The sequence below is a fragment of the Elephas maximus genome, chromosome 4, assembly GCF_024166365.1.
Source record: "Elephas maximus indicus isolate mEleMax1 chromosome 4, mEleMax1 primary haplotype, whole genome shotgun sequence".
Lineage (NCBI taxonomy): Eukaryota > Metazoa > Chordata > Mammalia > Proboscidea > Elephantidae > Elephas > Elephas maximus.
This window is the reverse complement of record NC_064822.1, coordinates 7,899,102-7,925,267: the sequence shown is the minus strand read 5'-3', so window position 1 is coordinate 7,925,267 and position 26,166 is coordinate 7,899,102. Positions and strand designations below refer to the sequence as shown.

The 26,166-nt window shown below is 41.7% G+C and overlaps 1 protein-coding gene across 18 annotated transcripts in view; it reads left to right on the top strand.

The window, feature by feature from the left end:
- The window catches only part of PARD3 (par-3 family cell polarity regulator), an 870,612-nt gene that overhangs the window by 804,205 nt on the left and 40,241 nt on the right, over nt 1-26,166 (top strand). For 10 of the 18 annotated variants that reach the window (XM_049885014.1, XM_049885015.1, XM_049885010.1 and 7 more), the window contains 2 exons: nt 10,954-11,081; nt 18,764-20,801. In XM_049885014.1, coding sequence (XP_049740971.1) covers nt 10,954-11,081; nt 18,764-19,157 — 522 coding nt within the window. In that variant the 3' untranslated portion in view covers nt 19,158-20,801. Of the gene's footprint in view, nt 1-10,953; nt 11,082-13,846; nt 15,962-18,763; nt 20,803-26,166 lie in introns of those variants that run through there. The other 8 variants (XM_049885003.1, XM_049885008.1, XM_049885001.1 and 5 more) reach the window with 3 other exon arrangements.

Here is a 26,166-nt window from a genome sequence, read left to right as displayed (position 1 = left end):
TAGACATGACAAAAAAATCAAGGAGGGCACCATAGTTCGAACACCGGTGAAATGACTGAACATGGGAGCTGTCACCCAGTCCCAGGAAAGTGGCAGATGCAGCCCAAAGAAGGGTTAGCCTGATAGCCTGGGAGAATGCAGACGGATCAGTGGTCTAGGGGTTAATGAGATAATAAAAGGCAAGTTAGGTAGAAATGGGGAGAAAGAGGCCTAGAAAATTGAGGTTTTTAAAAAATGTACTTTTGGGACTCTGAGGTGTTGGAGGTGGATCCGTCCTGTGTGATGTTGAGGTCCAAGGTGTGGCCATCTGTGCATTGAGTTACTGAAATACAGGAGAGATTAGTGTCCAACAAGTGATGAGTTCAGGTCAGAGTGTTGGAAATACACTGCATTTTTAGGTATAACTCCAAATGTGCCCTCCCCCACCCCAAGATATTTTTGTAAGCGAACTATGGTAATTTTCTTTTACATGTTGCTGTAAAAAAATTAGCATAGCATGCTTATGAAAATACCTGGGAGCAGAGGGCACGGCTGGCAAAAAAAAAAAAAGTAGGACCTATGAGTTATTTGCATAAGGCAGTAATTACACCAAATATTTGGAAGCGAGGGAGAATGATATTAGAAAAGGCTTGAATAAAAAGTGATTCTGATTTCTTTGAGTAAGAGTAAACAACCCAGTGGAAATAGAGCTGAAAAGGTGATCATGTTGAAGAGAAGGAGAGATGAAGGTAGAAACGTACTAGGAGCCTTCAATGCTAGACAGAAAGTTTGAAGAATGCTGGTATAAAGAAAGAACATTGACCCACTAGCCAGGTGACCTGGCTCTCTGGGCCTTAGTTTTCTTATTTGTGAACCAAGAGGGTTAGAGTAAATAACTGATTGTTAGTTATGAAACCCTTCATTAAAATGAAATTTTAAGAGGAAGCAGATGAAAGCAGAGCTCTTCCAGTTGAACACAGAGGCCTCCCTGGGTTCATGTAACTACCTGCTGCTGTGCATCAGACCTTCAGCATCACCTGGGAGCTTGTTATAAATGCAGATTATCGGGTCCCACCTCAGACATACAGAATCAGAATCTCTGTGAGAGAGGCCCAGGAGTCAGTTTTAACAAGCCCTCCAAGTTACTCTGATCCATGCTCAGCTTTGAGAAGCACTGCCTGGATGATCTCTTTATGGTTGCAAAATCTAACACTCCCATGACATTGCTCTACACAAAGGGAGAAGCTTATAAAAGGTTTTTGATCATGGGATTTAGTGGTCAAATGGGAGTTTGAGGAAAGTTAATTCTGTGGATGAAAACAGAAGGAAAAATGGGAGAAGAGGTACTGGTTTGAAGCGCTTTACCTCAGTTCAGGTGAGGTGGATGGAGGCTTAGCACAGGTAATTGGCGTTATGGGGCCAGTGTCCAGGCCCCAGTCAAGCCTTGCCTGACTTTGGGAGGTTGTGAAACAAGTTCAGCAACCAAATACCTCAGAAAATCTCTAATTGTCTTCTACAACAGTATTACTATTAACGTTGTTGTAGTTTTCTAAAATAATGATTTAGTTTTTCCAGATGATTAAGTAAACTTAGTCTTCCCACATAGCAATGTGACAGAATTATGTTTCTTTATGCCGTTTGGCATAATTGATGCATCTATACTTACAAGATTTCTTAAAGCAGGACTTTTTTGTATTGTATAGTTAATGTTCTTAATTGCATGTATTTGAACAAGGGGACTAAAAAGAATAATTAGCACGATGTCAAACTGAAGGAGAAAACAGCAACAGTATATGGAAGTGGTATACACACACACACACACACACAGTTTCAACTTGGCAAAGCCCCACTGCGGGTTCTCATTCTTTTTCCTCACACCATATCACCGGGAGCAGTTTTCACGCCCTTTTACTTCTCCTGAGAATCTGGATCTCAGACCAGGTGTCTTCACGACATTTATCCTCCAATTAATTATTTAATCCGTCAAACTTATTGAGTGCTCACTATGGTCCAGTCATTTTTGTTGCTAGAGAGCAAAGATGGGGAAAAAAAGAATGCTCTTAGAACTCTACAGTCGAGCTGAGACAAAATAAAGGAGCGCTTTGGTGGCACAAACGGCTAAGCATTGGACTACTAACCTAGAGCTTGGTAGTCAGACCACTCAGAGGCTCCTCAGAAGTAAAGCTGGGCAATCTGCTTCCAAAAGGTCACACAGCCTTGAAAACGCTATGGAGCAGTTCTACTCTGCACTCACGGAGTCACCACAAGTCGGAACTGACTTGACAGCAACTAATAACACAGCAACACGCTCAGAGTGTTGAGAAGCATAGAAAAGCAACATTCCAATCACTTTTGGGTTGTCAGGAGGAGGAGACAGGAAAGCTGGGAATAGGGAAACCAAGGTCAAGAAGGGGAGAGTGTTGACATGTCGTGGGGTTAATAACCAATGTCACAAAACAATATGTATACTAATTGTTTAATGAGAAGCTAGTTTGTTCTGTAAACCTTCACCTAAAGTACAATTAAAAAAAAAAAGAGATTGACTCAAGATACAGCCTAAAAAAAAAAAAAAAAAAAGGCTTGAAAAAACACCGCTTTTGAAGTTGGAATATATTTTAAGTATGTAGCTGAGAAAAACAAAAACGTATCTTTAAGAACTAAGATTGATGAATTTATTTCTGGTTGGTGGCATTATATCCACATGCAAGATCTCTGTTTCTTTGAGGCTAAATGAGCATTTTCTACTTCTCAGTTGCAGATGTGTTTCCTTGGGAGATGTGAGAATGATGTGATACCCATTTTGGTTTCTTTGTAAGATTGGTTGTGTTTTGAATGGAGGCAGTGAATATAATGTGTTGGCATATCTTTCTATGTTACCTACCCTTAAATATGAACAATCATGGTAAGAAAAACATTTCAGAGAGTCCTGTACATTTGGAAACTCAACTACTGAAGGTCATGGGCCAAATTATTGTATATCGAAATGCCATAGCAACTTCAGACAGACAACTTGGCTTGTATTACTGTTTCCTGTAATGAATGAGCAAGGAATTATTTGGATGACAGGCTGATTACCTTAGGAACGGAGTAATTTCCCAAATCGTGGGTCAAAACTTGACCTCTTCTCTTTCTTTTTCATGTTCAAGCAATCAGGATCTCACCGTGCAGTCTCCATTCTACCGATCATGTAAATGAACTTCGAGTCACTGTCATTCCTCTTAGTGTATTAATTTTAATACCAATTCTCATTGGTGCCTTAATCCAAGCTCCTCAGTTGTTCAAAATGTAGCTTAGTCTGTGGTTTTTATTATCTGTTTTAGAAAATGAGCTTTTTATTTTTTTTTTCCCCCTTTTCCATATGTATCCTGACCTTGAAAGATCACTGTGTTTGGAAAGGATGAGCCCACAATCTCACCCATTGGAATGGTTTGTAATCATTTTAGCTGTAAAGAACCATAAGAAGCATAAACTCACCTTCAAGCCGTGTGTAGAGCTTCGAGAGGATCAGGTGACATTGTAGAGCTTGTTAGAAATGCCCACCCACAGAGTGCAGCCAGATGTGTCATATAGGGAAGCCTCCCAGCCAATTCCTTTACATACACAAAGGGCGCTGCACAAAATTCAGCCAAGCAGCCTTTTTCAATTCATCCACTTTCACAGAGTCCGCTCTGAGCCCTAGCAGGGCGGAGTGCACCTGTTCCTGGGCTTTTGTTCAAAGTGATGTTTGGGCCTGAGGGAGCCGATTGGTGGCACAAAAGTTTTTTAGATGAGCATGGGCCCAGAAAATTTCCTTTGCTCCACAATTGAGGTGAAAGCTCTCCCAAGTCAAGTAAGAGAAGGATAAGAGGGGGAAAAAAAAAAGCCTTCTTTGCCATGTAGTGCCAGGTGCAACATAAATAAAGCAGTAAGTTGCTTTTAATCTTTCCTTAAGATAATGGAACAATAGCTGAGGTTAGGGTTATTATCACAGAGCTCAGATATGGACAGGACTTAGTGTTGCTCTTAAAAGAATGAAATTGCAGGCTGCAGACATAAGTAGAGTATGCTGTTAAAACTTTGCAGATACCTTCATGTTGCCCACAAGGAGACTTGCTGGCTGAGACGATTGATAGATGGGATAATGGAGCTTTTAATAGCTGCATTGCTAAACCCTTCCCATCCTAGGTTGGTAGTGACTGAAAGTAGCCCAGTCCTTCAGATAGAAAATGGATATTCTGCAATGCGAATGTCCTCTTCTTCCCCAAGCCCTCTTCCTAGCTGTCTAAAACAAAGGAAATCTGTCCTTTGCTCAATTTTTCCTGCCTTGGACTTCTAAGGGCTCCTCTTACCCTTTTAAGGTTTTGCCTGCTCTAATTGGAAAGTCAACCCACAGTCCACAGCCACCCTGTGCCCCCAGATTGCCTTCTATGTACCTAGGGAATTTGAGAAAATGATGGTTTCCTCTTCATTTTCATCTTTTTAAATTTTTTTTTTTTAAGGCTTAAAAGGGTGTCTGCTGTCATTGCATCCTAGTGGGCCACCATGCCTTGAGTCAAAACGGCCTTCTTAGTGACAGCCTTTTAGTGAGTGTTACCTCAGCTCAAATTGGAGAAAAACCATGTCCCTTAAAAGGAGACCTAGACAAAGCTGTTCTTGCAGCTAAGTGTACCAGTTACACATTGGAAGAGTCTCTGGGCTCCTTTCTTTTAGCCTCATGGCCCATCCATCCAGTCAAAACTTCTCTGACCCATGGATCGTTCTACTCAGCAGTGGGAATTCAAGCGCAGCTTTTGGCTGCCACTGTCACACGGTAGTAGAGGGCCCAGCTGGTTTTGTAGAGCTACCCACACATTTTCAATGTATCAGGTACTTAGAATGGAAATGTTAAGGCGGGGGAAAAAATAGATCCAAGTGCTGATTGGGAAAGATGAGATGGAGACAAATACTGTGTTAAGATCAAAACATGCATTTATAAAAGCTTTATGAGGGAAATGAGTCGGCTCTGCAGATTTTTCAGCCATTACTAACCTCATTAGTAGCAATTAAAGCTTTTCAACATTCAGAACCCACAAAGAGTTCAATCGATAGTTTTATAAGTATAGTCTGTAATGGGGTGGGAGTGGAGGGATGGGAAGGCAGGATAGACAGACAAAACTTTGTTTTGATGAAAATCTATGACTGCAAGTCTGCTATAGAAAATAATTACTACTATTGGCAGGTGACCATTTTTAAAAAGAGTAAAAACCTTACACTGTTTATGTGACCTAATGGCATAAAAATTATTTCTACACACTCTCCATTAAATACTTAAATTACCATTTTTACCATAATATTTAATTCAAATTAGGTTTACAGCACATTTGAATTGCTAAGATTAGGCCTTCAAATCCCGAAGGGCTATCATTGGTCTTTTTATTATTGTCATTGTCATCAGCATCCTTGTCAACTTCATCATGGGTTTTTATTTGAGGCACACAGATTCTTGGTATTTTATTTTTTGTTTTCTATCCATGCCCTTGGGCATATGTGAAAATGTCAAGTTTTTTTTATGATTCATATTTAAATAGAAAGCCTACCAGAAATGATTTGTAACAATATCATATATGTACTTAATATATACAGAAACACGTTTATATGTAGTATCTATATGTACACAAACACATCCGCTTTTTCTTACGTATAGGAAGAAAAAATGATAGGGTATTTAACAGTTATTGAATATTTTATGTAAATGTTATTTTTTGTAATATAAGCATGAATTTCATTTTATAAGTGCCACATATACTTTTATATTAAAACCCTATGGAGTGCAGTTCTATTCTGCACACATGGGCTCACCCTGAGCCACAATTGACTCGGCCGCAGTGGGTATGGTTTTTTAATTAGTACTGAAAATTTGTACTGTGTTTATTTACTTTTGTTACTTAGTCTACTGTCTATCTATTTACTATTTTTGTTTTTTGGTACTTTCTTTTTTTATTTTTATTTTGGAACGGCAAGAATGGTTTCATTTAATTGAGAGAAATGCTCAGTGCCTTAATTCAGCGAAATACTATATGTGGTAGGTATTTTTTATATTTGGTTTTACACACGTGTTACCAAAATTGTGTAGCATTCCCAAAATTAAAATAGTATCTTTATAACCATGATAAAGACCGGTTCTTTGTAGCTCATTTACAGAAGCAACATGCATAGCTTTCACTTTCGGTTTTAAACACATGCCATGAAAAGATTCACATATCATGGCCCCCCAGTGTAGCATGTAGTAGATAATCATGTATTTATTTATATCTTACAACCTCTATTGTTATTATGGCCTTCGCAGCCTTGGCCATTTTTTGATTTAAAAGGTCATCGCTTGTCACCAGTCTCGTCACAAACAGGGCCAGGGTTATTGTAATTTGCACGGTTAAAACAGCTCTTGTCTTGTTTATCTGATGAAGTACCGGAAGTATGTCAGTCGCGCTTACACGCTCATTTTCCTGTGTAGATATTATTTTGTCGTTTCTGTTGTTAATGTTTTATTCGAAAACGTGCACTTCTCTCTGGGGTTACCCGTTATCTCTTTCTTCATTTCTTTCTTTCATTTTTGTGATTTTAGACTCAGCTACGTTCTTCTGTTTCTGCCTTAGGGATTGAAACCACAGCATGGAAGAGTCAGAACTGTCAATTGCCATACTGTTCCCACAATTTACATTTTTATGAGATCCTCATTGAAACTGTGAACCAGAGAGGTTATTTTAGATTCAGGTCAAGCAGAAAACTTGCCAGGATAAACTTCTTTAGTTGCTGTTATGAGCTGGGCATGTACACCATCTTCCTTGAAATCTTATGGCCCATTAATGTTTTGTCTTAAAGATAGGGTGGCTCTTTTTAATAACCTCTCTCTTTTCTCTTTAGCATGATCTGAAAAGAGAAATGGAGAAAAACATTAACCTCGAGGCTTAGGTTTCAGTTTTATCATAGTGAGCATGATGGTATGAAATACATCAGTTTGCTGGTCTCAAACTCGTTCCCTCATTTTAAGTTTTCAGGTCCCATGTGATGATGGTTCCATTACTTGGCTTTGTCAGGATCCAGCTAGATGCTTGCAGCTGGTAAGGTTTGAGGTGAACAGTGTCAGCAAACACACAGTTGAGGAAACAAAAGCCCTTCCACTTCTTGTTCCTCTGTCAGAATCAAATTTTCAGGCCTCTGGGAGAAACAACTTAAAAATGCACCTGAAGTTCCTCTAAGACCTTGCATTTTCTTTTCACGTCTCTGCAAGCAGTGTGTCATAGAACAGCATGAGTTTAAAAAGTTGGTTACTGAATCTTGCTGCGGAATGCCAGATCTTTCAAGCATGCTTGACACACGGATATAGCTTATATCGAGTGAAAAGGAAAGGAAAATGTGGTTCTTTTTGAGAGCATCACAGTTTGTGTAGTGTTTTGTTGCTTGGCTTTCTCTCTGCCCAGTGGCTCTGTTCAAGCACCCCATGGCTCACCATGAAAATTAAAACAGCTCCGTTTCCTTTTTGGCCATCCTCATCAAGTGTAATGGGAAAAAAAGTCTGTCTGCATTAATGTAGCTGATGAGCAATCGTTGACGCTTTGTTTGCATGAGCAGAACTTACTCGGTGAAGTGTTTTTCTTGCTGAAGGCACCACTGATATGTTATTTGAACTGTGTTGTGAAGCTGGTCTCTGAACACACATTTGTTCCAGTGAGTGTGGTTATAAACATCCAGTAGTAGAGGCTGGGGTATTGTAAAGCCTAATCTCTTCACACATTATTTTTGTATCAGGATATTTTTAATATGCTCACTGACTATGCCCATATGCTTTGAAATTTTGACCTGTATATTGCCTTATTCTTGCTTACCCACAAATGAGATAGCGCTCGCCATACAGAAAGAGAACAATAGATGAAGCCTGATTTCTCTTCAGACAAAAGCCAATCGTAGGAGCCATTCTTTAGATAACAAACCAACGTTATCTTACAGCCCTCCAAATGAGTGCTAAGACTCCATTATTTTAGAAAATGATTATCCAGTCAAAGTCTGCCATTGACTTTCAACTCTAAAAGAAAATCAATAGCTTTTTTTGTAACGGGCATTCTTCCCTCAGAAGATGCCTTTTGCACAATGTTGTGTAACACAAACAGGGAGGGGAGACTAGCAAGTACCAAAAAGATTACTTAAGGGTGTATGTCACTGATGCTGTGATAAATCGTTGTTTGATGTTTTGTAAAGTTAGAGGCATTTTTCTCCATTTTGAACAGAGTGGCTTTTATTTCAAATGGCCTGATCTAGAAAATAATCCAATGATCTAGAAGGTAATCTAACCACTGTCAGTAAAAAGATGAAATATCCAGAGGGGACTCAGCTTATACCTGTTGTTGTATAGTGCCATCAAGTCAATTCCGACTCATGATACTTCACACTGTATATAATCAGTTGTATAGGGATTTTGTCGAGAGGCACTGCATAAGATGACCTGCTGGCTAAAGTATGCACTACCCAGGGACTTCTAGGATTAGCTAGAGGGACTGAAAATCTCTCTATAGGGTTATGATTACCCATTGCCATTGAGTTGATTCCAACTCATATCAACTGTATAGGACAGAGCAGAACTGCCTTATAGGGTTTCCAAGGCTGTAATCTCTATGATAGTATACTGGTGGTGTAGCTTCCAACATTATAGGAACATGCATGCCACCACAGTATGACAAACTGACAGATGTGTGGGGATCCAACAGAATGCAGAAATTATCAAATAATATCATTAATATAACACACAAGTAAAATTTTGCTGCAGATAATGAAAAAATGGTTGCAACAGTACATTGACAGGGAACTGCCAGAAATTCAAGCTGGATTCAGAAGAGGACGTGGAACAAGGGATATCACTGCTGATGTTAGATGGATCTTGGCTGAAAGCAGAGAATATCAGAAAGATGATTACCTGTGTTTTATTGACTATGCAAAGGCATTTGACTGTGTGGATCATGACAAATTATGAATAACATTGCCAACAATGGGAATTCCAAAACACTTAATTGTACTCATACCTGTACATAGACCAAAAAGCAGTCGTTCGAACAGAACAATGGGATACCACGTGGTTTAAAATAAGGAAAAGTGTGTGACATGATTGTATCCTTTCACCATACTTATTCAACATGTATTCTGAGCAAATAACCTGAGAAAATGGACTATATGAAGAAGAACATAGCATCAGGATTGGTGGAAGACTCATTAACAACCTGTGATATGCAGATGAGTCAACCTTGCTTGCTGAAAATGAAGAGGACTTGAAGCACTTACTGATGAAGATGAAAGACTACAATTTTCAGTATGGATTACATCTTGACATGAAGAAAACAAAAATGCTCACAAGTGGACCGGTAAGAAACATCATGATAAACGGGAAAAATATTGACGTTGTCAAGGATTTCATTTTACTTGGATCCATAATCAATACCCATGGAAGCAGCAGCGAGGAAATCAAATGACATGTTGCATTGGGCAAACCTCCTGCAAAAGATCTCTTTAAAGTGTTGAAAAGCAAAGATGTCACTTTGAGAACTAAGGTGCACCTGACCCAAGCCATGATATTTTCAGTCACCTCATATGCATCCAGAAGCTGGACAATGAATAAGGAGGACTAAAGAAAAATTGATGCCTTTGAACTGTGGTGTTGGTGAAGAATATTGAGTATACCATGGACTGAAGAAGAATGAGCAAGTCTGTCTTGGAAGAAGTACAGCCAGAGTGCTCCTTGGAAGCGAGGATGGTGAGACTTTGTCTCACATAGTTTGGACATGTTATCAGGAAGGACCAGTCCCTGGAGAAGGAAATCATGCTTGGTAAGGCAGAGGGTTAGGGAAAAAGAGTAAGCCTGTCAAGGAGATGGATTGACACGATGGCTGCAACAATGGGCTCAAACATAGCAACAATTGTGAGGATGGTGCAGGACGTGGCAGTGTTTTGTTCTGTTGTACACAGGGTGGCTATGATTCAGAAGTGACTTGATGGCAACTAACTCCAGTAATCTTTGTGGAAGCAGATTTCCACATGTTTCTCCCATGGAGCAGCTGGTGGGTTCGAACCACCGACCTTTTGGTTAGCAGCCAAGCACTTAACCACTGCGCCACCTGGGGTCCTTAGGGTTTATGATTAACATAGGTAAGTTGCCATCACCTAATAACTAACTGGAGCCCTGGTGGCGCAGTGGTTAAGAGCTCAGCTGCTAACTGAAGGTCAGTAATTCAAATCCATCAACCACTCCGTGGAAACCCTATGGGGGAAGTTCTACTTTGTCCTGTAGGGTTGCTGTGAGTTGGAATAACTAGTTTCAGTAGCTAGGAGCTTTCAAGCTTATTCTTTCGATAAGTTTTTCTATTCCCCACTTGGCTGCCATTATGGATGGGAAGAGAACTGTACATGGATAATAATCTTGGTTCAAAATTTAACTGCCATCGTATAATAAAAGGAGAGTCAACTGTATTGTATCCTGGCCTGCTTTGGTAAAATTTATTTAACTACCAAAGGAAAAAAATTTACCAGCATGGCCAACTTTCAGGCATTCACTCATGGACTTTCCCACTTTCATGAGTTATTATAGTTTTTTTTTTTTGCATTAACTTCTTTTAGCCCTCCGTGGCCCCACTCTCCTTGCAGTTGCCATGTATAGAAGGAATGTAAGCTTGTTGCTAATATTAGTATTTGCCAGACCTCATTAAGAAGACTTGAACAGGGTGACCTCTCAATTTTAAAATTGCATTCCAAAACCAAAATCAAAGTTTAAGATGATCGAGTATTTGGAAGTCATAAGAGCAATTATCTTCCTCTTAAAGAAACCTGCTTTTGGAAAATCATAAAACAAAAACAAACAAAAAAACTCACAGAACTTTCCGGATGTTTGTAAACCAGTCTATAAGATTTACGATTAAATCAGCCAGTTATTTAAGATGAGTAGTTTCTTCTCAATTATTCTGAATTCTTCTCCTTTAGCCAAATTCCAAGCCATATGCGCAGAGTGGCAGGCACTCCGTGTCCGTGGAGGTCCAGATGCAGCGGCAGCGCCAGGAGGAGCGGGAGAGTTTCCAGCAAGCCCAGCGCCAGTACAGCTCTCTGCCTCGGTAAGACGACTCTTTTTCATTGCTCAAATTCTCCCAGCCCTTTCGGAAATCCCTGCTTCCAAAATTGCGCTGACGTTCCAACTCACACAGGGTAATCCTAGAGGCACTGGCATATTGGTGGCTGAGAATCCCTGCATTTAGTTCGAGATGCCATTTTGCTGTATGGCAAGAAGCCTAGAAAGAAAGGTGTTTCAAGAAGATGCAAACATTGTCACCCTAAAAGCTCTCTAACTGAAAGGGAAGTCACGTGACAGTTGGGTGCTGGGCTGGGGTCAGGCCTGAGTTCTAGTATTGGTTCCCTACTTCCTTAGCTGTGGATAGAACAGCCTTCTTTTCCAAAAAATGGGAAAAAATAAACGATACTTTGTAAAGTCTAGAACTCTATAAAAGTATGTCGTGGTTGTTAGCTGCTGTCCAGCTAGCCTCAGACTCGTGGGACCCCATGCATAAGGAAATAGGACTGTTGTGACCCATAGGGTTTTCAGTGGCAGATTTTTGGAAGTAGATTGCCAGGCCTTTACTCCTAGTCTGTCTTTGGGAGTTCTGCTGAAACCTGTTTAGCATCATAGCAGCGTGCAAGCCTTCACTGACAGACAAATGGTAGCTGCACTTGAGGTGCGCTGGCCAGGAATCAAACCCAGGCCTCCTGCGTGGAAAATGAGAGTTCTACCACTGAACCACCACTGCCCCCTGTAAAAGTATAAAACCTGTTACCATCCAGTTGATTCCAACTCATAGCAACCCTATAGGACAGAGTAGAACTGCCCCATGTAGGGTTTCCAAGGAGCAGCTCATGGATTTGAACTGCCAACCTTTGGTTAGCAGCTGAGCTCTTAACCACTGCGCCACCAGGGCTCCTGTAAAAGTAAAGGGGATTACTATTGCATGTATGACACTTCTGTGAGATCACTGGTACCAAATCTCAGTCTCCTATTGTTGTGACTTCCCTACTGTTTGTTGTTCAGTGTTGAAGCAGAGAGTCACTGACTGGCAACCGAGTAAGAAGGGTTGATCTGCCAGGCTCTCCAGTTGAGGTACCTATCCTCCAAGCCTTTCTCTGTTAAAGGACAGGAAAGCTCCCAGGTGACTAAGCCTTAATACATCAAAACAGTATCTGTTTTTCCACTGAAGTACTTCCTTCGTGCATAGTAAAAAAATAAATAAATAAAAGTATTTTAAAATGTCCACCTTTCCAAACTTCCCCAAAACAAGTTACTCCTGTAGTCACAGTTCTTACAGGCATGTGTTGTTCTATTTCAGTAACATTCCAGATGACAAAAACATTTTGAGTGGAAAAATCCACAGGCTGTGTTGACATCAAGCAGATTGTTTTGAATTTGAGCGAAACTTTTTTTTTTTTTTGCAAATGCTTATCTGCGTAGACTTGACTGAGCCGTGGAAAAGTGATCTTGACTCAGTTTCCAACGAAGTTGAGTCTCTGAGGTGTTAGCTAGTCACTCTAATAACAATCGGAGTCCCACCTCATTGGCACTAGCTAGTCAAGAGAACGTGGATGTGACTGAAAACTTCTTAACGGAGTGAGTGCCGTCTACTGTAGTAGCTTTGCTCATTCAGTCGTTCTTCCACAATTTGTAAAGCTTCATCTCCTTTGAGTACTAAATCACTTCCTCTTTTACATAGAAGGATCACTAACTGATAGTTATTTAGCTCTCTCTAAGAGGCCCTGGGTGGTACAAACAGTTAACATGCTCAGCTGCTAACCAAAAGGTTGGAGGTTTGAGTCCACCCAGAGGCACCTTGGAAGAAAGGTCTGGTAACCTACTTCTGAAAAATCAGCTATTGAAAACCTTAGGGAGTGCAGTCCTACTCTGATACACATGGGTCACCATGACTCAGAGTCCGCTTGATGGCAGCTGGGAGTTATGTAAGAGTCATTGAAGTTTAGATCTGCATGGGACCTTGGAGATGATCTTCTTTTACACACAAGGAAACATGCCCAGGGAAATTAAGTAACTTACCTGCGAGGTCACTCAGAGAAATTAAGTAACTTCCCTGTAAGGTCACACAGCTTGTAAGTAATTCTGCCAGAATTCAAACCCAAACCTACGCATGCCCTAAACCATTATTTTACAAGGCCCATCGCTACCGACAGCTCTTGTTTTCAAGTTTGGGGTGTTAGCAAGTGTAAAGGTCCTCTCTGTATTCTGTCGCCCTTAGCACTTGGAAGAAGGCTACTACTGTATGAATCAAACGTTCTAAACACTGTAAGGATTACATGTAAAGGTTCTTCTGTATCAAATACATTCTCCCAGCCTTCTCGGCTCGTGTTCTGTGGGAAAGGTGAGCATGATGATGTGGACAGATGGACACACCTGCTGTAGTCCTGCCACACAGCCACACGTGGGGCCTCTACCGCCGTGAATGGAGCCGGCAGCGCAGGGGCCATAATCTGATTTTTATTGGCAAGTGGTTTGACTTCATACATTTTAGTTGTCCTTGAGATAATTTATGAGGAACAAAGGAGAAAATTAACACTGTGTATATAATATGTATGAGGAGTGAGTTGAGGAATGCAAAGGGTTAAGAAAGGCCGGAAGCAGAGATGGTGATGAGACGGGCCCTGGAAGGGCAGGACAGCTTGGAGGAAAGAGAGACTCTAGGCTCCCAATCCCCAGGAAGACAAAAAGGTAGATGGCACTGAGCTTCTCCTGGTCACGTTCCTCCGTGGCTCCTGTATTCCAAGCTGAACCTTTTATGTGACATTCCTTTCCCCTTCTTCACTCTTGTTGTTCGTCGCCATGAAGTCAGCTTCCGCTCATGGTAACCTTACGTATACCAGAAGGAGACAGTGCCCGGTCCTGTGCCATCTCCACGATTGTTGGTATGTTTGAATCCGTTGTTGCGGCCATTCTGTCAACCCGCTTCACTGAGGGATTCCCTCATTTTCACGGGCCCCCCACTTTACCAAACATGATGTCCTCTTCTAGTGATTGGTCTTTCCGGATGAAACATGCAAAATAAGTGAGTTGAAGTCTTGCCATCCTTGCTTCTAAGGAGCACTCTAGTTGTGTTTCTTCTAAGACTGATTTGTTCGTCATCCTTCTGGAAGTCTACGGAACATTCAGTATTCTTCATCGGCACTACAGTTTGAACTGTGGTGTCTTCACTCTTAGCCCTTTCTTTTCTACCATCTCCTCTATATATCCCTTCCTTTTTTTCCCTGTCCCTTCTGGAGCCCCTTCTAGAAATAACTCTGTTTATATGGAGAAGAGGGCTGCTGTAGCTGTTGGTACTACTGCCGTTATTTAATGCCTCCCTAAATAACTAAAACTTTCTCTCTCAGGGTTAATCGTAGCTCCCTATTTGGGTCATTTTGTTCTATTTAGGTATGAAAACAGCAAAATTCCCCAAATCAAGAAGCTGTACAAGTTTAGGTTACAAGGGTTGGTAGGCCTCGATACCATAGTCTTCTCCTCTCTTAGAGACTAAATTCTCAATGTGAACCTTTGTATTTGTGAGGAAGAGTTTGAATGTAGAACTTCACACTCAGCTTATGTCCTTGCAGGACAAGGCTGCTCCACCACAAGCTGTGTGCAGAAATCTGAACGAAGGTACAGAAATCAGGCAGAGGTTAGAGGGGCTGCAGCAACCTACGTTGAAGTTGAGCCAAGTCCAAGTTTCTGACATGTGATATTCTTCAGAGACACTTGACCTCTGCTTTTCGGATGTTGACAATTAATAGAATTTTGTCTAAACAAGTTGGTATGGGATTTGAAACCAAAAAGATTTCATAAACACAAAAAGTTCAGTTACAAAGTAAAACAAAACAAATGGTCGGTCAGGACTTTGCATCAGCCACATTAGATAAGGTGGTTTGCATTAGAGGGGTAAATGAACCAGCGTGGTTTGTAAATTCTAACTGTCATTAAGGAACTCTATAGCCAGAATTCGGGTTACACTTGGAAATGTCAAACAAGGAATACTAGCCAGGTGGTAATACTAGTTCAGGAGGAAAGGGGGCCTGAGTGCCCCATACTCAATTTTCAATCAGACTGGGTTGTTTTCCTTTTTTATTTCTAAATTAGTTCTTTTGCTTAGTATCCCAAAGGCAGCTTTTAAACTCAGCAGAAATGTGAGGGAAACCTTGAATGAGATAGATTGACTCGTTACCCCTAACAGTGGACTCAAACGTTCCAATGATCATGAGAAGATAGCGCAAGACTGGGTAACGTTTCGTTCTCTTGTACGTGGGGTATCCACGGGCTGTAGCCGACTCAGTGGTGACTAACAATGATAATAACAACAGACTGATGACAATAACAATCAGTCGTCAGTCACTGATAGAAAAGCTTATTCACAATCCTTTATTGAATATTTTTTCTTTATTTGATTTTCCTTCCATTTCCTCTTTGTTTCTGCCTCTCCCTTGGCTTCACTTGTTGTTGTCTGTCCTCCTTGCTTGGTGACTTTCACTTCTCAGCTGTCTCTTCACCGTCACATGGTCTCCCTACCAGGCCCTTTCTTGTGGCTCTAATCTGCTTGTCATCCTTTCAGCCCTGGCGTTTATATCTTCCCGAGTTCTTTTACCTCCACCTCTTTCTCGTCCTCTGCACCTCGGTGGCTCAGTGGCTTTCCTTAAGGACTGTATCGTTATAAGGTTAGATATTGCCCATTTCACAGATGAGGCAAGCTTGGCCCAGCCAGCATAACTTTCCCAGGGTCACCCAGCTGACAAATGGTAGATATGGGATTTAAACTTGTATCTATTTGATTCCAAAGCCACTCTCCCACTTCACCCTGGTGCCTGGTGACTAGTTTTCTGATGTAGCAACTTCTTATTGTCTCCTTCTTCTCCTACTGCTCTACAGTCTGCTCAGTTTTTGTCCTCTTCTTAATCAAGACCTTAGTGATGCCAGTAGCTTCCTTACCAAGGAGGCATGTATGTGTTATGTGTATATGTATCTACGTATTGTATGTGTATATATGTGTATCGATATGTGTATGTGTGCACCTCTGTGTGCATATATCTATGTACACATATATGCATGCATGTGTGTCTATGTGTGTGTGCATGCATGCATGTGTGTGTGTCTGTGCGTGTGTGTTCACGTACGTGTTCTACCACATACCTCATTTCAGACCTTGGGGGCACTCTGATTCCTCCTCTCTGTGCTGATTACTTTGAAGAAAGTTTTAGCTAAAAGAAATTCTTTCTCTCACATCTTCATAAATTCCATCTCTAACAAACCTTTAGTGAATTCTCAATGTGTTTAAATATAGAAAGACTCCGTCTTCCTGAGGTGATTCAGAATTCGATGTGCAGCACACAACCTCCATAGAGCAAAGCCTCAGGCTTCCTGGAGTTGGGGGAGTGAGGGGCTGGTGGGTCCCCATAGGCCAAGGATGAAAAAGAGGGCACATTTCTGCAGCCTACTTCTGGCTATCTTTAAATTGCTAACTAACCCATAAAGGAATCCCACTGTTGTTGCTGGGACATCAGTAATAAGTTCGTTGTTTTAATTAAAGTTTCATGATTAATGTCAAATCCCTGGTTTCATGCCAGCACTTTCCATCATTCGTGTCTCTGGGCAGATTAATTTATGACTTTTTAAGTGTAGATAATCAGTGCTTTAGGCAAATAAACTATTCCATCAAATCTAAGGATTCTTGCCTGGGCTGATAGTACAAATGCTTCTGACTCCCATTAAAAGAGAACCAGATAGATTTCCTGTAGACTACTCAATTAATCATCATTGTAGCCAGAGATGATGCTGGACATTAAGTTCGTTTTCCTTATTGAAAATATCCCTAGCGATGTTTTAGGCCATATGGAAAATGGGCACATTTCCTTACAAACCGTGTTGATGGCGCTTCTGAATGCTCGAAAATGCAAATGGCTTCATTCCTGTGGGAGACCCAATGGCTTCATAGACCTTATTTTTCCTCTCCCGGAGTCTTTTTGAACACTAAGCCATGTTGTGTATGTTGATGTGAACGGCTAAGCAATACATACTGTCGCCAAATGATTTTCTCATTGATAAATGGAGCAATATATTTTGTTTTATTACTCAATTCTCTTTCCCTCTTCCGTTTTCCAGGCAAAAAAAATTAGGGCATGTCTTCCTTTCTGGCACAAAATTGTTTTACTTTATCATAGCCAATCTTATTGTAAATTCATGAAAGCATCTGGGGAGTTGATAGTAAATTAAAGATGTTTCAAAACAATAATGTTTCCTGAAAATAATGTGCAACTTTATTACAGAAGTGATAAAAATTTTGAAAATTCTATAGGGTCCTGATTTATTCCCCTATTATGGGCTGACGGAAAGTGAGCGAAGTAGGTTATCCAGGCCTTCGGTGAAGGCACATTGTGCACTAAAATGGTGCTTACTCTACAGATGGCGGGTCCCACAGTCCTGATGAGCACGGACTCTGAAAATGTCAGTTGCTGACATATTCAACTCTAAAGCTGGAGCTTTATAGGGATTGCCTATTGCATTTTTAATCATAAAGGAGTCTAGACTTAAATCTTTCAAAACTGAACTCGTATGGTAATCCATTGCATGTACTTCATATTGGCTCACGTCTCTGGCATCATGGTGGCAGCTGTGTAGAATATTTGTTTTGCTTGTTTAGAATTGAATTGTAACGTGCTAAAGCAGGCAATTATTGCTGCGGTCGAAGCTGCCAAATCTCTGATGCTCCTACAGAGCATCTTGCCAGTGTGTCTGAATTGCAGGAGATATTGTCACCCTGAGCAGAACAGACAGGACCTATCCAGACACAGAAGGAGCACCCTGTTTTATGAATAGCTGCTGAGCCTCATCATCGCCTGATGGATGGTGGGGTTGTGAGCAATGTGTAGGTGTTTTGAAAAGGGAATGGTTTTCATTTTTTTAATTGCTTAGAAAGAATATCTTTGTAAATGGAAATCTGATCTGACATCTCCTCCACTTAAAATCCATCAGAGGCCTCCCACTGACTCCAGATACAGCCTTGACTCCTTAGCATGACTAACAACACTCTCTTGACATATCCCTTTTCCAGCCGAGTGCCTCCATCAGGCCCTTCGTATACCCTGACTCCTTGGCTGGCACAAATGGTTAAGCGCTCATCTGCTAACTAAAAGGTTGGTGGTTCAAGTCCACTCAGAGATGCCTGGAAGGAAAGCCCTGGTGACCTACTTCTGAAAAGTCAGACCCTGAAAACCCTGTGGAGCACAGCTCTACTATGACATACATGAGGTCGCCATGAGCCTGAATCGACTCGATGGCAACTGGAAAAGAGAAAACAAAACAGATACACACAACCAGTTGTAGACGCCGCAGACCCTCTGCTTAGCTGCTGCCCTGCGGCAGTGTTCTGCCCCGCACCCTGCTAGGTGCTTATTATCTACCAGAGCTCAGTTGGGGCATCTTCTCTTCCTGAAGAGCCTTCCCTGACATGCCTTCCTCACATCCCTCCCGCCCAGGCTAGGCTCCCACCTCTGTGCTTCTGTATTCCTTCTCTCTCTTCAGTCACTGTTTACTTGTCCAAGACTGAAGCTTGCTAAGGACAGTCGAGCCTTTTCTGTGTTGATTCCTCCAGCCCCAGTCACAGCATCTGCCACATGATTGGAACACAGCCCCTTCCTCCTTCTTCCCTCTATTCCCGCTTCTTTTCCTCTCTCTCTCTCTGCCCATCCTCCACCCTCATACTAACCTTTGGGCTTTGCTTTCTAGGCAAAGCCGGAAAAACGCCAGTTCTGTCTCCCAGGATTCTTGGGAGCAGAACTACGCCCCTGGGGAAGGCTTCCAGAGTGCCAAGGAGAACCCCAGGTACTCCAGCTACCAAGGGTCGAGGAATGGCTACATGGGCGGGCACGGCTTCAATGCCAGGGTGATGCTGGAGACCCAGGAGCTCCTGCGCCAGGAACAGAGGCGGAAAGAGCAACAGATGAAGAAGAAGCCTCCTCCTGAGGGGCCCAACAATTATGACTCGTATAAGAAAGTCCAGGACCCCAACTACACCCCTCCCAAGGGTCCCTTCCGGCAAGACGTGCCCCCCTCGCCTTCTCAGGTTGCCAGGCTGAACAGACTGCAGACTCCTGAGAAAGGGAGGCCCTTTTATTCCTGAGCAGGAGAAGAACAGATTCTTCATGTCATGCAATAAAGGACATTTTCCTATGAAGACGTGTATTTTGGAGCGTTTTTTAAAAACCTTGACGGTACTATGGAATATTTCTCCTGTCAGTATCAGTGCCTTTAAGGAGTATGGGCAAAGAAACAGAAGGCCTTAATGTCTTTGCCACTATTTCTCAAGTGTCTATTTCATGGAAGGATTTCGCACCGCCTGACAATCATCTGTTCGAGGTATTCATATGTTCTGCATCTCTCCGGGGTCCCAGGAACCTCGGCCCAATTCATGACATGTCCATAGCTTTGCTATTACAGCCCCACAGAACCTGTGGAGACAGGTTAAATTGAAGTTGAGGGTGGCATTGATCCCTCTTTTTGCCTTTACTTTTCCTTAGATGTGAGGCAGATGAGAACAGATGTCATACACCAGAAATTGGGGTTTCACGGTACTTCACAACACACCCATTTCTGGTACTCTGTAATCAGGATGGTTTCCCCTTTTCTTTCTGAGTTCCTTATAAAAGGAAAATTATTTTGTCCTATTAAAGATGCTAACCCATATTCCAACACTCTTGATTTATCATGGGAGTCCTTTTGTCACTGCTTTATAACGCAACGTTACCAATAAAATTAACGGTGATGATTGCAATCTGTGTTTATAAATATCTTTGCTCAGTCATGTTTCTAACACATTTTCTGAGTCCCCACAGCTCTGCCTAGGGGATCATGGGAGATGGGAGTGATCAACAGTGGCAGAAGGGCCCTGCCTGCCCATGGGCCTCAGCGTGTACCACAATGTGGGAGGTGGTGGCTAAGAAAAGAATTCTCCCAGGATGAGCTTACAGTCCAGTACATCCCAATAATTATTTTAATTACTTTTTGTTCTGACAGGTTGGTAGGAAGGGCTTAGAGTGGGACAGAGATAAAACAGACAGTCATTTTTGGATTTAAAAACTGATATTTCTATGGTTTTTAAAGTCGCTTGGAATTAACGTCTGCCTAGCACACCCACATACTGTACCTCTGCCTGGTGATGCCATGTTACTAAACAATTCTACCACAAAATGTAAAAGACAACCATAACACATCCTACAGAGAACACTCTGGTGGCCCAGCCTGGTGGTAACAGAAGATTGCTCTCGTGTTGATATTTTTAATGTACATATGAGTCACGAGAACCTCTGTGCTCACACAGTTTCATGTGTTGGCCTGAACGTCATGTCTTGTAAAGCATAGCTGGGCTGCTAAAGTGCCTGCAAAGTCTGGTGTGAAAAAAGCTCGAGATCAAAGCTCAGCATTCCATGTATTCACAAAAAAGAAAAAAAAAAAAAGACATGTATTGATATGCCTATTTTTTTTTTTTTTTACTGGCACATTGTATTTTTGTGTCAACTTGTTTTTAGAAAATATGTGAAGTGTCCACGTGTGTACCTGTGAGTGTTATGCACTTTTGTGTCATGGTCCTCTTTGTTAATAATGCCCAGTGATGTTCCCACGGTGTGAACAATGTAAGCGTGGTGGCCTGGGATGACAGTGGCTCTTTCTCACAGCCCTTCCTGAGCTGTGAGAAAGAGCTTTCTTTGTACATATGAGACTTATAATAAAAGGCATATTTCTTCCTGTTCTTGTGGTGTCTGTAGTATTCCTGGGGAACCCCTCCTAACTGTTTCTTTTAAGTGTATTAGCAGATGTGGTTTTTGTTTTTTTTTTCATATTCAGAGATGGTTGAACGTTCCCTCATATCTCTCTGTGTGCAAACACGGAAATGGGTGATTGATTGCTTACTTGAACACCTGAGGAGGAAGGGGACAGGAAAAAGAGGACCTGCTTAATGAGTCCACTGGACAAGGCCTAGGCTGACTCAAGAAGCAAGGAAAATTCCAAAGTGCAGGAGCCAACACACCAGAACTAAATAAGAGAAAAATTACGCAGAGTGCCAACAAAACAAAAGGACAGCAATTACCATTGAGCTGACACCAACTGAAAGTGGCCCCATGTTTCAGAGTAGAAATATACTCCATAGGGTTTTCAATGGCTGATTTTTCAGAAGTAGATCACCAGGCCTTTCTTCCAAGGCGCCCCTGGGTGGGCTTGAACATCCAATGTTTTGGTTAGCAGCTGAGCACATTAACCATTTGCAACACCAGGAACTCTTCAGAAAGCTAACTTAAAAAAACCAAACCAAACCCATTACTGTCGAGTCTATCCCAACTCTTAACGACCCTATAGGACAGAGTAGAACTGCCCCATCGGGTTTCCAAGGGGTGGCTAATGGATTTGAACTGCCAACCTTTTGGTTAACATCTGAGTTCTTAACCACTGTGCCACCAGGACTGTATGATATTTCCATTACAGCCCTTTGCTCCCTTTGAATCGTTTCGTCAAGCTAGCTGTCTTTGATGAGGCCTAGCCTGGAGTACTGTGAGCTCAGAAAATGATCCAAGTCCTATCTGCTTCCAGTACTAATCAGGTTCTTATTTCTCAACTTACAAAGTAAGGCTTTGCTATTTCTTTTAGATGGACCCTTGTTACTATTTGTGTTTTAAAGGCATAAAGGGCAATATATTTGTGGCTTGTTTTAACTATCTTTGCACAAATGCAAAGGTAGATGTGATTCCTATCCAAAGGGCAAACCTCCCAAGGACCTATCAAAAATGTCCTCCTCATTGAGGACCTGGCATCATATGGTCATCATAGCAGTGATCATCTTGCCACAAAATCTAAATTCTGTCGCCTCAGGATTAGTAATGAGAGGAATATGGCATGCCAAGTAAATATCACCTCTTTGGCTTTTATATCCTTGCAAAGCATGGGAGAGTGGAAAAGGAAGGTGGACAGATTTGTTCATTTTCTCACTGACCATGAAGTCCATGGCCAATGTCAAGATTCTCAGGTTATTTATCTCAACTGACAGCTAGAAGCAGAGTAAGAGAGGCAATACTGAACATTGTGGGGGCCCAAATCACAAATGGATTTGTACATTAAAACTGACACTTTGAGCCTTCCTGAGAAGAGAAGTAGGAACAGATAGCAGTCGTAGAAGGGAAAATACACTCCATGAAGAAGCAATCTTGTCTCAGTGAACTGGCCTTTTGGGCTCCCAATACTTCCTGAGGACTTTGAGGGTATGACCAGGAAGAGTGTGCCTCGAGGGAGAGCCAGACTGGACATTATCAAGACTTGCATTTTTCTATGCCTCGCACCCTCAGAGAAAAACCTCATGTCCATGAAAGGGAGCAACCACATACTCACGTGAGGATGGAAACAGAGTAACTCAACTGTCCCTTGAAAAAGACTATGAAGTTATCACCACTCTTACTGTTAAGGAGTCCTTGGGTGATGTAAAAGGTTAACACGATTGCCTGCTAACCAAAGAAGGATTGGTGGTTCACATCGGCCCAAAGACTCCTAGGAAGAATAGCCTAGTGATCTAATTCTAAACAACAACAACAAAAAAACAGTCATTGAAAACTCTATGGAGCACAGTTCTACAGTACTGTACAAATAGTAACGAGTGTTCATCTAAAAGAAATAGCCAAACCTTACTTTGTAAGGTGGGAAATAAGATCCTAATTAGTATTATGACACACATGGCGTTGCCATGAGTTAGAACTGACTTGGAGGCAACTGGTTTTTATCCATTAAGACTTCTCCTATATATATGTCATTTAACCACCACCAATACCTCCTCTCCCTGGGGTCAGTTAGGCCAAAGGCAGCTCAGAGGTCCAAGCATTCCACAACGGGCAGGGCTATCACACCAACGGGAAGGTGAGTGGAACCTGGGCTTCTTGGGCTTTCTGCCAAGGACATCAGACATACCAAACCAGAGACAGGAGACTAAATGAGTTTTCTGTTTTGGTGAATGGGGGCAATTGGTTTTATTTTAGACCCATTTTGAAAGTGGGAAGAAAATATGAAAACAGACAGCTTTCACGTCAGTGTCTTCCATGATCTTCCTCCATGATGAGTCTGAAAACAATGCTGCCTAAGGTAAGAAACTAGGAATCTCTCCAGTTTCTTGAGCCTGATGCTGTCCAGCCCTGCTCAGATCATTGTTCTTGATTTACCCAGTTACCTCCAAGGTTATTTCTCTTCCTCCGAAGTGTTTTATGAGAAAGTATACATTTGCATATACATGTAACAGGTATATGTAGTATATGCATAATTCTATATATGTCCTATGAAATTCTATATATATCTTATGTTGTTAGTGGCCATCATGTTTCCAATGCATGGCGATCTTATGTATAACAAACAAAACATTGCATTATCTTCATGATTGTCGGTATATTTGAGCCCATCTGCTGCTCTTTCTGAGTCCTTAGGGCTCTGGTATTGCCCCAGTTGAAATCAGCCTATCCTTAAGCATACAGTTCTTTGTTGCCTTGCTTGTTTGTCATGGGAGAGTGAACCACTAAAGTCCAACTAAGCACCTCTAAGTATATTACATTAGGAATAGTTTCCTCTGGGTAGCAGCATGTGGCATGAATTTAAGTATCTATTTAAAAATCAGGTTTAATTTTTTTTTCCTTTTTTAAAACAAAGATTACTACAACGGTGTCGTGTCAGATGGGGAGATAATCTCCTTACTTCAGAGACAGGATATCATCTTAATAAGGCAGCTAATAAGAACATTCACAGGTCAGAAAGTGAGAGTGACGGAGATGCTTTAATGGAAACAACCTTCGGCTCTGAGTAATGATTAGATCACAAAAGCTGGTTGAATTAAATTCACCTTTTTTTTTTTTAAACTGTGAGGAATGAGGGCGGTGATTCTGAATACAGGCCTTTAGTTTTGTTTTTTGTTTTAACAATAAAATGACATTTTACTTAAGAGCGAGCTCATGAGAAAAACTGGGAGATTGGCATTGCACACCACTTCGCAGAAAATTATTTTCTCGTTAGATGTGTTTGTCCTTTCAACATGGCTTGTCCTTAGCTTTCATACCCCATTCAGCAAAGTAAGAATCTATGTGTTTGTCCTTTATCCATAAATTAAATTTCTTTACGTTAAGCAGAAACCCTGGTGGCATAGTGGTTAAGTGCTATGGCTGCTAACCAAAGGGTCGGCAGTTCAAGTCCGCCAGGCACGCCTTGGAAACTCTATGGGGCAGTTCTACTCTGTCCTAGAGGGTCACTATGAGTCGGAGTCGACTTGACAGCACTGCGTTTGTTTTGTTTTGTTTTGGTTTTGGTTTTACATTAAGCCATAGGGTAGCGGATTTCACTTCTAAAGACTCCCATTAGGGATCCTGTCAGGTCAAGAATCTTTTGTTAGTTTTTTTTTTTTTCCTCTGCAAGTTCATTTCTTCTCTGAGTTCAGATTTAAAGGATCAGTTATTTTCTAATTTTTTAAAGCAAGTTATGTCTGCATTAACCTGTCACTCTCCAGATAGGTCTATTTAATACGGAACAGAGGAGAAAAATTCAAGAAACAATGGACTAAGTCGCCTCACCATGAACTTCAACAATTACCTTTCATGCTTAGCACTTATTTGCTCACAGGATCAATTAAATGTGTGAAAAACACCCATTTTCTGAATTGCTCAACTGACTGCTGAGTCCCTTCACGCCTTTGTTGGCTTAGAAAAGCCTTTTGGAGTTTGTTCCTTGACATCGTCGATAGGTGTCTCCGGATGATCTGATTGTCCTCTGGGAAGTCAGCTGGAAGGTGGTGATGCTGGCAGAAGACTTTCTTCTTTCTCTAAAGGCAGGTTTTGCTGCCTGGTAGAAGCTTCCCTCTGAAACTCAAGTTTGGCTTCTTCCATGAGGAATTTTTCTGATGCACATATTTTACGTACAACTTTGCGAGTTTTGCCATTAAAAATGGTTTCTCATGGCTCCGGGCCCAGCTGGTTGCAAGCAACAGGGGGAAAATTGCCATATATTGCCGGTATAAGACAGGAAGGAAAACAAAGCAAATTTCTAAACCAGTCGTGACCTTGGTTGATGATCTGGTTTCAGGGTTCAGTTCATATTCGACTTGCTTTTATTCAGTTTTAGTTGTCAGCGGCAACATAGTTATCACAGCTGTTTATGTTGGGATGAAATGGGTGAAAACAGGAGCCTGACAACCAGAGATGGGTCAGATTAGGGCTCACTGACGAATGCGGTGTATTTGGGAATAAGGCAAACTTTGAACTTACCTTGTGATGCCTCAAAGTGAATTTGTCCTACACATGCCTTGACTTGCAACTCCATTTCCAAGCCCTCCTTAATTTTATCTGCCTAGCTTGACTTTGGAAACCCTGTGGCCTAGTGGTTAAGTGCTACGGCTGCTAACCAAAGGGTCGGAAGTTCAAATCCACCAAGCGCTCTTTGGAAACTCTATGGGGCAGTTCTACTCTGTCCTGGAGGGTTGCTGTGAGCTGGAATCGACTCGACGGCACTGGGATTGGTTTTTTGGGGGCTTGACTTCAGTCTGAGCCCAAGAGCTCCCCCTCTGGTCCAAGCAACCAAGGCATTTCCACAAAACCGGGGCCAGTGGTTAGAGTCTGCAAGCTGCCTCTGGCTTCCCATTTTACTTGGTTGGTTCATTCATATAGCATTTCTGCAAAACATTCCCATCTTTTCTTTTCGAGTCCCAAAATGCTGTGATACAGGTTAGAGAAATGTAAGCCCAAATTTGACACACAAGGTCACTGAGATTCACAGAGTTTGTGACTTGCCAGTGATGCAGTTGGTGAGCGGCTCAGTCAGAATGCAAAACCCATTGTCCTAACTGCAGTCAGGGTTTTCATAGGCTGACTTTCAGAAGTAGATCACCAGGCCTTTCTTCCTAGTCTGTCTTAGTCTGGAAGCTCTGCTGAAGTCCGTCCAGCATCATAGCAATGTTCAAGCCTCCACTGGCAGACAGGTGGTGGCCGTGTTTAAGACTGGCTGAGAATCAAACGCTCATCTCCCACATGGAAGGCAAGAATGCTACCACCACCAAACTACCGATGCCTTAAAAATCTGTTGCTGTCAAGTCGATTCCGACTCATAGCGACCCTGTAAGACAGAGG